This window comes from Mangifera indica, chromosome 13 (genome assembly GCF_011075055.1).
Source record: "Mangifera indica cultivar Alphonso chromosome 13, CATAS_Mindica_2.1, whole genome shotgun sequence".
NCBI lineage: Eukaryota > Viridiplantae > Streptophyta > Magnoliopsida > Sapindales > Anacardiaceae > Mangifera > Mangifera indica.
In genome coordinates, this window is record NC_058149.1 from 13,463,049 (window position 1) to 13,476,336 (window position 13,288).

The 13,288-nt window shown below is 35.3% G+C and overlaps 3 protein-coding genes and 1 long non-coding RNA gene across 6 annotated transcripts; 1 reads left to right on the forward strand and 3 right to left on the reverse strand.

Annotated features, from left to right (window-relative positions):
- Nucleotides 1-9: 9 nt before the first annotated feature.
- Nucleotides 10-1,648, reverse strand: LOC123195232. Its single transcript, XR_006497406.1, has 2 exons — nucleotides 1,162-1,648; nucleotides 10-948 (listed from the first exon to the last, which is right to left on the reverse strand). It is a non-coding gene; the product is annotated as an uncharacterized LOC123195232 (long non-coding RNA).
- Nucleotides 1,649-3,158: 1,510 nt separating this feature from the next.
- Nucleotides 3,159-5,343, reverse strand: LOC123194702 (two-on-two hemoglobin-3). Its single transcript, XM_044608066.1, has 4 exons — nucleotides 5,129-5,343; nucleotides 4,922-5,052; nucleotides 3,507-3,651; nucleotides 3,159-3,394 (listed from the first exon to the last, which is right to left on the reverse strand). Exons 1-4 carry the CDS (start codon nucleotides 5,263-5,265, stop codon nucleotides 3,298-3,300), a joined length of 510 nt encoding a protein of 169 aa, XP_044464001.1. The 5' UTR covers nucleotides 5,266-5,343; the 3' UTR covers nucleotides 3,159-3,297.
- Nucleotides 5,344-7,052: 1,709 nt separating this feature from the next.
- Nucleotides 7,053-10,627, forward strand: LOC123194701 (serine/threonine-protein kinase AFC3). 3 transcript variants are annotated; one of them, XM_044608064.1, is made up of 12 exons: nucleotides 7,053-7,311; nucleotides 7,450-7,576; nucleotides 7,742-7,768; nucleotides 7,855-8,008; nucleotides 8,096-8,144; nucleotides 8,485-8,599; nucleotides 8,761-8,852; nucleotides 8,947-9,094; nucleotides 9,717-9,781; nucleotides 9,860-9,957; nucleotides 10,151-10,253; nucleotides 10,348-10,627. In XM_044608064.1, the coding sequence occupies exons 1-12, from the start codon at nucleotides 7,246-7,248 to the stop codon at nucleotides 10,483-10,485; spliced, it is 1,182 nt and encodes a 393-aa protein (XP_044463999.1). In that variant the 5' UTR covers nucleotides 7,053-7,245; the 3' UTR covers nucleotides 10,486-10,627. The 3 variants fall into 3 exon arrangements, with proteins under 3 accessions (XP_044463999.1, XP_044463998.1, XP_044464000.1); XM_044608063.1 differs by having other exon boundaries at nucleotides 7,055-7,311; nucleotides 10,148-10,253; XM_044608065.1 differs by lacking the exon at nucleotides 8,485-8,599 and having other exon boundaries at nucleotides 7,058-7,311; nucleotides 7,742-8,008; nucleotides 10,148-10,253.
- A 352-nt stretch (nucleotides 10,628-10,979) lies between these two features.
- LOC123194854 (putative pentatricopeptide repeat-containing protein At3g15130) lies at nucleotides 10,980-13,277 on the reverse strand. The gene has a single exon (XM_044608317.1). It carries the CDS (start codon nucleotides 13,275-13,277, stop codon nucleotides 11,193-11,195), a length of 2,085 nt encoding a protein of 694 aa, XP_044464252.1. The 3' UTR covers nucleotides 10,980-11,192.
- Nucleotides 13,278-13,288: the final 11 nt, after the last annotated feature.

A 13,288-nucleotide genomic window follows, 5' to 3' on the forward strand; every position in this document is an offset into this window, starting at 1 on the left:
AAACATGAGTTTCAGATGCAATCGACATAGGTGAAAGTATATTTTAAGCTCAATCATATGTTCAATTTTTACAATTTTTGTCATTGGAAACTTCCGCCCTAACTTTAATAATACAATATCTTTTTCTCCACAGCATACTAAAGCTTAAAAATCCAGTCAATTTAATATTCTCATTCAACTTACTCTTGTACGCGGCCTGCAAAGTAAGACCCTTTCGGCTATTTGACCATAAAACTTTCGCCAAAGTCTCGCTGGCGTGGTCCTCATGTTGCCTTTATTTAGAGCTTCTGGCTGCTGCAATGCGTCTGAGCTGCTAAGCCACACTTCATTTTCCTGAAAAATTCTGAACTTCATACAACTTTTTATTGAAACTAATGGTCTCATTTTCTGCAGATAAACATTTCCCAGATTTTTTCCCCACTTTTTAAAGCCAAGCCAAACTCCGAAGTTCAATTTGTAGTCATTTGTACATAAGTATAATCTTTAAGCTGCAGAAAGATTTCTCCTTGTCTACTTATGGGAATCAAAATGTGGCAAAACTGGGCCGGCGCAGCCCCAGAAACCATCCATTTAGGCCGGAGTTACAGCCAACATAAATACAAGGAGGGCTCCAATTCAAGATGGAGAAGCATTTGGAAGAAAATAAGAGGAGAAAGGAAGAAAGTTTTTCGCTATCCAGTTACATTGCAGGCTTCTTATGACCCTGATGCATACTCTCAGAATTTTGATCAAGGAACAGGATGGGCAGAGCCTGATAATCTTCATCGCTCTTTCTCAGCTCGGTATGCTAAGGCAAATCCTTCATGGGCTTCATTCAACTTACTGGATTGAATTATGTACAAGAATTTTGAGTGATGTCTGTAATTTTTTTGGTCTCATTTCGAGAACCCATTTCAACTAAACTGTTTATATTGCAAATTAGTTGTCTTCTTCCTAATCTTCTTCCTCCTGCAATCCAAAGTTTCAGGTTTTATCTTTATCATAAAGTCTGAATTATCTTCTTTTTCCACCCCAGGCCATTAGATGAATCAAGAATCAATTGAAATAGATGCATTCATATTCATAATCTTTCCTAGGTTAATTATCTCATGCACAAGGGTACAAAAAGAAAAGCCTTATAAGAAGCCTCAAAGTGAACGCCTCATTTTAAGTAATTTTTACCATTCACTAGTGGAAGACACCATGATGAAAAGCAAAGAGAATCTCGCAGGAATAATATTAATATTGTTCAAGGCATGCTTCCATGTCTTCCCAACTTCGAATTTGATGAGACTTAATGGGGTCGTCGCTCTCAAAAGGTGGAGCCGCAAAACCCAAAGCCCATACGCCGCTAACAAATTAGCAACATAAACTTGAAGATTACTAGAATCATTTAGGATTATTCCATGTTAAAAATCTTGCTGTAACAACCACAAATTATCAAGCTTGTTCTTCGTAAGCATGGTTTTGATATCTTCAAACTGGCTTAGTCATGTCCCTTGGTTTTAAAATTGCTATTTTGAGACCCACATGGATTTAGAAAGACGTGGGGGCAACTACCTCGTTTTCACACTTGAAACAGCTTATAATATAGGACTAAAAGTTCAAGTGGAAAACGTTATCTATGGAGTCAATTTAAGCCAAGTAGCTCTGACGTTCTTGAGTTGATCTAGAAAGATAGTCATGTTTTCAGCAGTTTCGGCTTGGCTGATCAACTCTTTGCGTTTGTTCTGTACATTTGAAACAAGCTACAGCCCATTACTTAAAAAAATTTTCGGTATCTAAAGTGAAAGCAGAACGAATTTTTTACCTTCTGGAAGATTATATTAGCCAATTTTGTTGAAGAGTAACGATTTTTAATATAAAAATATATTTATACTTATATATATTATTATATAATTTAATATTATTTTATTATTAATTTAAATTTATTTAATCATATGATAATATACATTAAATATATACACCTACTTCGATAAAATTCAAGATAAAAACTTTGAGATGAAAAAATATCTGCAGTAATAAAACTACCATATTTAAAAGCAGTTCAGTCTCAACCACTTCGAATCTATCAATTCAATCTCATTTCTTAGCGCTTTGGATTGACTTTGAAACAATCATGCTCTCGTGTCCCTTATCCATTCAAAATAACGAGACAACTGATTAGACGACATATCGCCCCAAAGTATAAAAGATATGTCGTCCAATAAAGAGACGATTAAACGCGTGTCGCATTTGATTGTCCGGTGGTCTGCAAGGATCGCTCACATTTTCTCATCCTCCATTATACAGATTAAGCAGAGGGATAATATGAGAAGCACAAAAGATATAAGGCTGTAAGCCAGGCAAACCACTTGCTAATTGTGGCTGAAATGTGTTGAATCAAGGTCAACTCGATTATAGTCAAACCAATCTTGAGCAACTCATTATACTCAAACTCATTGTTCTGCTTATTGAGCTCATAACTCAGCTCAAATATTTTATCAATAAATCCTTAAAAATTTAAAATCTTACATTTTCCTCTCTAAAATTTTACTCTTTAACTTAACTTTAAACAGTAATTTTTCAAAACAAACTCCTATGAACAATTGTTGCCTCCAGCTTGAAGTCAAGCCTGAAAATCTCAAGCTTTGCATAAACCAACTGAACTGAGTTCGAGCCCAATAATACTTGGTTCGGCTCAATTGCAGCCCCCTAGTAAAATTCTATCTGTTCATTCTAATAAGTAATCGTCTGTAGATGAATGTATGGGGGCTTCTAAGTAGGCAGCACCGATACACTATGTGAGAATGCAATAATGGTTATGGCTTTCGATTTTCCAACAGGTATTTGAATATCAAAATACATGATGAAATCCGTTTGCATATTTATAGCTGAGGTTTATGAAAATCAAAAGCAGTCAAAAAACCCACATGCTGACATTATATAAATAATAAAATTATATATACTTACAATAAGATGAAAGAACTCATATAAGATGCAAATTAATGAAAAATGGCATATGTTTGTCGCAATAGCTCACCAAATGACTCGATAATTCATAACTATAAACAGCCGAAGTGGAACTGAAAAATTAGGGTGTATGTAACTATTCATTCCAAGTCCCATCGACTTCTAAGAAATTAAAAGATGTAAAACAGGAAAACAGGCAAAACTCAAGTTTCACATGAACTCATGAATTAATTAAGATTTTTCATTTTTATTGATAAAAAAGCTATAAGAAAATTTTCTTTTACATCAGTACAAAGGTTCAATGAATAATATTAATCCCCTCATTTGTCGCAACAAAGGAGTGTGGCAATCTTGTTAATAATTTTTTTATGATGCACCTGGTTTGCTGGCATCATGCTTGCACCGAGGTTGATGGTTTTGATTCTTCAACTCATCACCAGCCACAAGAAAGAATGCAGTATGCCTGAAAAACACAGGATTTGTATAATCTTTCACGGTTTGAAACAAGAGAAACAACAAATATGATGGAAACGATTAATGATGAGAACCAGATGCAAATTTGGGAGAATTCAAACCTGAAAAAATTCATCATCTTGATTTTTGAGTCAGCATCAATATCTGGGTTGGAGTCTAATGCATTCTGCATGTGATGTAACCATCTTTCAGCAGCTTGATGCGTAACAGGGAATGGCCGGTGGCGTGCAATGAGTGCAGGATGGCCTGCCAATTATAAAAGTGAAAAAAAAAAAATCATAAATCTATTTTTTTTTAGGTAAATTGCCATAAATCTATGTTGTTTAAAGTCACATACATACATTGGCAGATAAACAGAAACTGCTGAATAGTGAAAAAAATAAATAAATTGAATATAAATAAAGGTGTCTAGAAGTTGTAATTTTTACTATTAGTTCTAGTCAGGGCTAATGGAAACAATGGTATATGTATGATTCTATCCAACCTTGTATCATTGTGTTTAGAGAAATAAGCAGAGAACAATGTCATTAAGAAGATTATACAGTTGTCTTAGGCAACCTCCATGTTTGCCATGAGAAGAACACTGAACGGAATTAAAAGTCATCATCTACATAACATTGGAACTGACATCTCAAATCTCACTAACTTGCAGTCCAAAAGCTTTTGACTCAGGCTACATATACAGCATGGAAAGAAAGTGAGCATGTCATAACTCTTTCAAAGAAAAAAGATTGTCTAAAAATAGGACAACACAATCAGCCCATGTTTGACTTGAGATTGAGATCCTAATCCAAGTTTTTTCTTTCTGATTCAGATAGTATCAACTATCATATCAAAAAGGGATTGACAATAAATGCTTTCAGATTTAACTATTTGTAATAAAGTTCTTCCAAAAAGGCCCTGATTAAGTAACTAGCTGTACAACCGAATAGATTGAACCTGACTGGGAAAAGGAAACACACTACAAGTCAATAACTTCCGTCAGGAGGATGTGCAACAACAAAAAATTTATGACCCACGAAAATCGATGCGGGTTTGGTATAAGGATCCACCAAAACAGAGAGGAGTATGGCTTTGGATGTGGTGGATTTATTGTATATGCTACGAATTTTCATGGAGGCTAGCCAGTGATTCTACGCATGATGCTAAACACAAGCAGATTTCGACAAGAAGCAAAACCAAAGACAACCAAGAGGGCACTTATTTCATTCAGAAAAAATAGCTGAACAGTCTTAAAGGCAGTTGATTCCAGCTTAAATGAAGTGAATACAACTAGAGAAATTAAGTTGACACGACAATATATTTCATTGAGACAATAATATATAACACAAAGAAACAACACTACATAAGTTGCTCCAGAAGACACCCTTTAGAATCATACTTTCTCCAAAGATTATTTAATTTTCAAACTTCAAACAGAGACAATCAATGTCTGACACTCAATATCGTCTAGCAGTATTAACACAACTTAAAAAAAAAAAGAAAAAAAAGGAAAGTGAAGCCGCTAAATGCTAACCTTTTCTCTGAGAATACATGGGAGGCCCTCCCATTCTCTGCACAAAAAATTCGTATTGATTTTGAATTGCTTCTTCCTTTTTCGAGCCGGCGAAAATCGATCTAAACCATTCTTCATCATCGTCATAAACCCTGCATTAAACAAAACGACATCGTATAAAAGAAAACACTCAGGGCTAAAAACAACGTCCCTCGTTCACAACCATACCTGTTGTAGAAATTGGTAGAGAGATTAACGAAGGTCTGGAGGCCTAGTTTCTGAAATAAATTGGTATCGTCAATAGCGAAAGCGTCGGCCGTATCAACTCCGCTCCATTGCGCGGCTTTCTCTTGCAGAGATTGCATTTTTCTTTTTACTTTTGTCCGCACAAAGTTAGCGGCAAATGCACGGCGTCGCGGACGTTAATTAGGTGAAGTGAGCATGTGTGGTATTTATAGAGGGCTCGTGGTGGTCACGTCAAGTCGCGTCGCGTGCCCGCAACGCTCGTGGATTGGGCAAAACTGTGGGCTACGGGGCTTTGTATGGAGTCATAGTGAGGCAAGGATGTTGCGACATCTAGTGGTCACTTTGATTCGAAAGGTAAGGACTCATTGGCCAATTTATAGGGAAAATGACTATTTTCCAGCCAAATTTTAATCAAATCTCAAACTCACAACTACAAAAAATGAAAAATTTAAACTCTTAATAATGATCAAACTTCTGTTAATTTTTTCTATTAAAGGGAGGGGTAAAATAGTTATTTTATTATTTATATTAAAAGTTATAAAATTTATTACTTTCAACATCATATGTTTTAGAAACTAATATTTCACTTTTACCTAAGGTCTTTAAACTTTGAAAAATAATACTTTCATCTCCAAATCTAAGGTTTTCATATTTTACAAAACTTAGCTGCCCCCCATAACTTTCAAAAACAGCGGTTTCAACCTCACTCTTCAAATTCATCTTCTGACGTCGTCTGTGACCTCCTCATTTTCTTGGTACGACGATGATGGTATAACGAAGGAATCTTCATTTCTTCGTTGTACGATACAATGAAGAGACAGAGATCTTTTCGTTGTACAACCCATATGACGAAATACGACAAAGTTTTAAAATTTATAGATAAAATGACGATTTTATATTTATCTCTAACTGAAAATTTGGACGACAATTTAGTTATGAGTGAAAGTTTAGATTTTTCATCTTTTGTGGATGTAACTTTAAGATTGGGCTAAATTTTGAGTGGGAATTAGTTATTTTCCCCTATTTTATATAGTAATAGGGTTGTGTTCGAAAGAGATCACTTCTTCGTTTGTAAGTTTAACGCAATTTTGAGTCTTACTAATAAGGTTGATTTGAACTGATTTATTCGAGTTTGTGTTAGATTAGTTGATCTAATTGTTTAAATTGCCACTTACCAACAAAAACAAATCCAATTCATTATTTATTTAATAAATTAATCGATTTAATTAGATTATAAATGAAAAAATGTTTATTTTCAAATTTATTATTGAAACTTCAATCCAAAAATCTTATTTATTAATCTAAAGCATGCATACTATAAAATTACGTTTATTTTGATGTTAAATTAATTTATATTATATATGTAATTTATTTTAAATATTGTTTTTAAATTGTTAATCAATTTGTTTTATCAATTAAACAGGAGATTAACATATGATTTAGTTTCGAAAACATTGTATACAAACTGAACGGATTGAGTTTGTGTATGAGTAGAGCCAAATCTCAATCGAGTCATCAGAAATTCACTAATAGATACATTTTCTTTTGCGACTTTTTATCTTCTCTGACTTATTTTTTGGCAATTTTTCTTTTTAATCTTGATAACTTTTATTCTTTTTCGGCAACTCTATAAAACTTCTTTAACAAACTTATCGTCAATTGAACAAGTCAAATTTAATCTCAATTTTGGTGTTTTAAATTTAAGTTAAACTTAAATTAATTTATATTCGAATTTAATTTGGTTCAAATCGAATATACTCAGGTTTAGTAATATTTTTTAAATGGGTATCATTTTTCAATTTATACTGGCCCAAATTAACCCAACACAAGCATTCCTTGTACGGCTACCACTGCCAGGCCCAAGGACTAGAATTAGGAACCTATAAAACGACGGCGTATCTGCTGATCATCGTGAATCCCCAAACACCCCATCATCAAATTCGCGCAAAAATATTTTGTTATAAGGAAACCCTAGTCTTAAAGCTTTACACGAATCATTCGTTTGTATCTCAAACATCTGCTTCTGACAATAAAATTTTGTTGAGAGTTTTTTGTTGCAGATATATTGGTGTTAAGTTACATATGAAATAGTAGAGAAGATGGAGACGGAGCAAATAAGGAAACGACCTCGCCTGACGTGGGACGTGGCGCCATCAGAACCAGAGGTTGGTTCACAACTGTAGAGATTTGAAGGAAATCAAAACAAGAAAAGAAAAAGCTCTGTGATTAGATAAAATTGAATGAGCTATCAAATTAAGTGCGGCTTTTGATAATCTGACATGGGTTCGGCATCGTTTTTATAGGCGCAACGGGCTCTTGTGGTGGCCCACGATGGTGCAGCCAGGCCCCGGCATGTTTCGCCACCTCGAAGGGACGATGATCGTGAGGGCCATTATGTCTTCAATCTCGGCGAAAATCTCACTCCTAGATGTGAGTTTATTTGAATGTTTTATTAAGTTTATCATTCAATCACATCATGCGCATTAGTTTATGCAAGTTAATTAGATTTTTGTTCGCCTATCAATATCATTGAATTATTAGGGATCCATGTTGAGATTGTGAAGTGAAACTGATAAATTCATTAATATGTTGTAGATAAAATACTAAGCAAGATGGGTGAAGGTTAGCTGTCAAGCGCTCTGCTGTGTACAAGCTCTTGTATTTTTGTGATTGTGCTTGTTCCATTCAGCTACTTGCTAGTGTTGTAGGCACATTTGGCCGAGTTTTGGAATGTTGGGATCGTCAAACGCGAGAGTATGTAGCAATCAAGGTTGTTAGAAGCATACGCAAATACCGTGATGCAGCAATGATTGAAATTGATGTTCTTAATCATCTTGCCAGTAATGATAAAGGAAGCTCAGGGTACATATGTGTTTTAGCATATTCAGGTGTTACTAATACTGTCTTATAATATGTCTTATGGCTGTGTGTGCTGGTTTCTTTATGCAGTTGTGTGCAGATACGAAATTGGTTTGATTACCGCAATCATATTTGTATAGTAAGTATTCCAGCGAAGCTTCTATCTAGAATTTGCATTCTTTTATTTTTTACGGCTGCAAACTATAATATGATATGTAATCTCTCTTTCTTGTGGCTCTTGCTTTATCCAATCAATACTGAATGATGTTTTACCTAAATAAATGTACTTGTTGTTCCTTCTTACTCTGTTTTGTTTCTCTTGTAGAGGCTTGACTTATTGATATTCATATTTTTTGTGGATGACTAAGTTGTTGATATGAGTGTGGTACTTAAATTTTAATTTGTTCATATAGACTTCATTATGAAAATGGAAACTAAACAAAAAGTTTCATTTGAATGCATTTTAATGGTGTTACCAGGTATTTGAGAAGCTTGGACCAAGTTTATTTGATTTTCTAAAGAGAAATAAATACTGCCCATTTCCTGTGGATCTTGTTCGGGAATTTGGACGTCAGCTTTTGGAATCTGTAGCATGTGTGTGCATTGTAATTGGCTTAAGTCTTATAAATTTTTTATCTTTTCTAACCTATCAGCCACTTCATTTTCTTAACCTGTTTTGTTTGTCCAGGGTGGCAGTGCATTTTTCATTTTCCCTTTTGTTTAACAATTTTTCTATGCTTTATCACTTGCAACAGATATGCATGATTTACACTTAATCCACACTGACCTGAAGCCAGAAAATATTCTTCTTGTTTCTTCTGAATATATAAAGCTCCATGGCTACAAGGTACTTGGCCTTTTAGAATTGAAAAGTAATAACATTTTAGATCTGGGTACAAACTTAGTTATAATGTTAAAAAAATTCTTGGAATATGGTACAGAGGAGTTCTTCAGATGAAATGTCTTTTAGGTGCATGCCAAAGTCAAGTGCGATTAAGCTGATTGATTTTGGTAGCACTGCTTTTGATAATCAGAATCATAGCTCCATTGTGTCCACAAGGCATTACAGAGCCCCTGAGGTTATTCTAGGTAACTAGTTACCGTGTTGGCAAATAAAATGCACTTTCATCACTTTTTGCTTTCACATGTGTGGTGTTCTAAGTCCTAGATTACAGAAGAATTGTTTTTTGGTTCTACCATGCCTTTTCCTTTCAGGTATAGATGGAAGAATTGTACTTAGTAATCTGTAATATGTTAATTTTTGGAAAAACATCATAAGAAAATCGAAGCAAGATGGCTGCACAAAGTTCAGAAGGTTACATGTCACCCTTATATAAATTATCATATAGACTGCTTGTGATGTTGCTGTGCACTTCATGTTATTGGTTTTGATGAATTACATATTGTTGAGAGGAACTTTATGAAATGAATTATTAAAACCCTAACACTTAACAATTGATCAAGTTTCCCCTCTGTGATTAGAATCTTGATTTTTACCATTTTTGTATGTAGAAAAAACTTGGAAAGCCAACCTTGAGATAATTTGTATTTGGTGGATGTGTTTGGGTAAAACATATTGATTTTGTGCTTTTCAAATTGTTAACTGATAATTTGTATTTAGTGCTTCTTATCTTTCTTCTGGTTCATGCTTGTACAATCTTAGTTAAATATTCTTTAAGCTAACTTGCGTTGATTTATACATTTGTTACAGGGCTTGGTTGGTCTTATCCATGTGATATGTGGAGTGTTGGTTGTATACTAATTGAGCTATGCACGGTTAGTCCTGCATATACCAGATATAACTAGCCTGGTTGGAATATTGAAAAGTTCTTAAACTGTAAAATTTTTTGTTAGGGTGAAGCATTATTTCAAACACATGAGAACTTGGAACATTTGGCAATGATGGAAAGGGTATTGGGACCTATTCCAGAGCATATGATTCGAAGGGCCAGGTAAATATCCTTGTTAATTTTGGGGTAGTTGATCAATCTGAAAAATTCTTATTATTTGCATTGACAGTCTTGCTTGATAAGTGTCCCGGCCATTTGTTTGCAAAAACTTGAGATAGATTGGGAAGTGGATTCCAGACCACTGATCACTGGTGTCATTAAAAAATTTTGCCTGTTTTGGTTTTATATGCAGTAGGGGATCGGAAAAGTATTTCAGGAGAGGATCTAGACTGAATTGGCCTGAAGGAGCAGTTTCAAGGGAGAGTATTAGAGCTGTGAGAAAGCTTGATAATCTTAAGGTTTACTTCTTTTACTTTAGCTAAGAAATCGGTCCCAGGTTATGTTTCTTTGTAGAGATGATGGGGGATTAAAACTTGTCAACGTTTAATGCAGAATATGGTGTCACTACACGTAGATAGCTCAAGGTCGACCTTCATTGACTTGTTGCATGGCTTGTTGAAATTCGACCCATTGGAACGGCTCACTGCTCGACAAGCACTCAACCATCCCTTTTTTAGTGATCCTAGTTAACAGATGCAGCACCTGAAAGTGTTTTTATGGTTGTTTTTGAAATGGAAAGACTCAAGGCCATCATGAGTTCAGAGTTTCTCATGTATAATGTAATCTTTATAAACGTCAGTTTAATGAAAATATCTGCGAAAATCTCTCCTCATCTGAAAGGAAATTGCAACGGTCATAAATATAAGTATAAACATTGGCGTGATATCATATGAGTAAATAATTTTAAATTTGATATAAAATATCATTTAATAATGTTTGTAATTGTATTCATTGTTAATTCATTTAGGATTAATCCACAGAATAAGAAAATTTTGAACCTATGACATTCTATGAAGCCAAAGATTTTATTCTTTTACTAAATATGTGCTTACATCTTAGATTATCACATGCTGATATTTGAAACTATTATGTTGGCAACATATAATAAGAGTTATGTTATATGAACCCGATTTGAGTACTTAGTGTATCATGACAAAATAGCATTCAAACTTATCATTACGATATTCAAAGCTAAATATGCATAGTTTTATTGAATTTGTATAATAAGATTAACTTATCTAATTCTTGTAATTTTCAGTCATTGGTGACTGCAACATGCATATCATAGAGACCAAAATTATGTGGTTCCATCACAACTTCCAATTCATGGAGTGGAGACCAAAATGGAAGTGCGAGCGACACAAAGAGTTTCCACTGAAGAAGATGGTTAAACAGCATCACCAATAATCTCCACATGAGCATTGCCCACCCTCAAACTTATGAAATCTATTAGCATCTCTCACCAAAAATGCCACCTTCAAGATCTTTGACAAACCCTTGATGAACTCATGACAATCCCCACAAACTCTCAAGTTCTTGAAAACCCTAATAACCTTTCCTGCCTGCTCATCCATACCACCACAAGCCAATGCCAACCCAATTGCTAATTTCTCACTATGAACTCGCAAACTCTCTTCCTTCGATTCCTCTTCCACGTCGCGCAATGCAAATTTCACGCCATAAACATAACCCAACTCTTCTTTCATTCTCCTCTCCATTTCTTTCAAAACTTGATTAATTTTCTCTGTTTGTGGATGTGTGTCATCTCCACCATAAAAGAAATGCACTTCCTTATCAATCTCAACCCAACTGCGCCCTGCTACTTTCTTTAAGCCCTTGCTTTTCACCAGCTTTCTTATTCTCTCACACTCGTTCCAATAGCCCGCATCAGCATGAATATTTGACATCATAACATAGTTGACTGCATTATCACTATCCATTTTTAGGAGAATTTCACCTACTTCTCTTCCTAATTCTAAGTCCCCATGTATTCTACAAGCACTAAGCAATGTCTGCCATATAGCTATGCTGGGTTGAAGAGGCATGCTTTCGATGAGACTCCTTGCATCTTTTAAGCGTCCGGCTCGGCCTAATGAATCAACCATACATGAATAATGCTCTACTCTAGGTTTAATGCGCGGGTCATGACATAACCTTGAGAAGTATACTTCACTTTCTTCACTGAGCCCAGAATGGCTACAGGCTGTGAGTACTGCCAAGTAAGTTACATCGTCCGGCTCAATGTTTTCTGATAGCATTTTGTTGAACAGACTAACTGCTTCTCTCCCAAGACCATGCTTACCATAACCAGTGATCATCACTGTCCAAGAAACCACATTCCGAGCAGGTATTTCACTAAAAAGTTTAGCTGCCTCATCTATTAGTCCACATTTGAGATACATATCCACAATTGAATTGGATACTGATACGTCTAAACCAGACGGGACTTTGATTGCATATGCATGTATTTGCTTTCCTTGCTCCACAAGAGCTAAATCAGCAAAAACACCCATCATGCTTGATAGTACAAAAGCATCTACTTGAAAGTTGCTGTCCATCAGTTGTCTAAACAAGTCCATGGCAACTGCTAAGTTCCCATCTTGAGCATAACCAAGAATCAGTGAACTCCGAGATATTACACTCTTCTGTTCTATCTGGTCAAACACTCTTCTAGCTTCTAATAAGTACCCACATTTCACATAAAAATCAACAAGAGCGCCTGCTATGGCTGTTTTAGCTGAATATGGAAATCCACTGGTGATCAAGAAACCATGAATTTGAGTTCCTCCCTGGACTGAACCAAGACAATTACAAGCCTTTAATGTGCTTGTGAATGTGAACTCATCGGGAACTTCCCCCTGTTCTTGCATTTTTCGAAACAAAAGCAGACCTTTCTCACTGTATCCAGCAAGTGTATAACCCGCAATCATCACATTCCAAGTGATGAGATTTTTAATTGGCATTGTTATAAACATCAACACTGCTTCATCAATTCTTGCACATTTCGCATACATGTCAATGATGGAATTGCCCACCACAAATTTCCTTTCAAATCCAGTTTTCACACACATACCTTGAATCTGCCTTCCACTTTCTGAGTTGTTCTCAACCCCACTAGCCTTAATAGCAGTTGAAAATGTAAATTCGTTTGGTTTAACACCTGATGATCCCATTCCAGAAAATATAAATAACGATTTCTTGGCATTGCCGTTCTGTAAAAATCCACACATCAGGGCTGTCCAAGAAACCACATTTCTCTCAAGCATTTTGTCAAACACTAAAGAAGCTTGGTCCATTTTACCGCATTTTGCATACATATCTATAAGGTCATTGTTCAACATCAAATCAAAAGACAGCCCCATTCTTACTACAGCTCCATGAACCTGAAAACCGAGGTCAACTAACAAGTTCTTCGAACAGTACCTCAAGATTTCGGCGAATCTCTGCCGCTCACTTAATACAAAAACAGGTACTTGGTTCATCAGGTATCGAA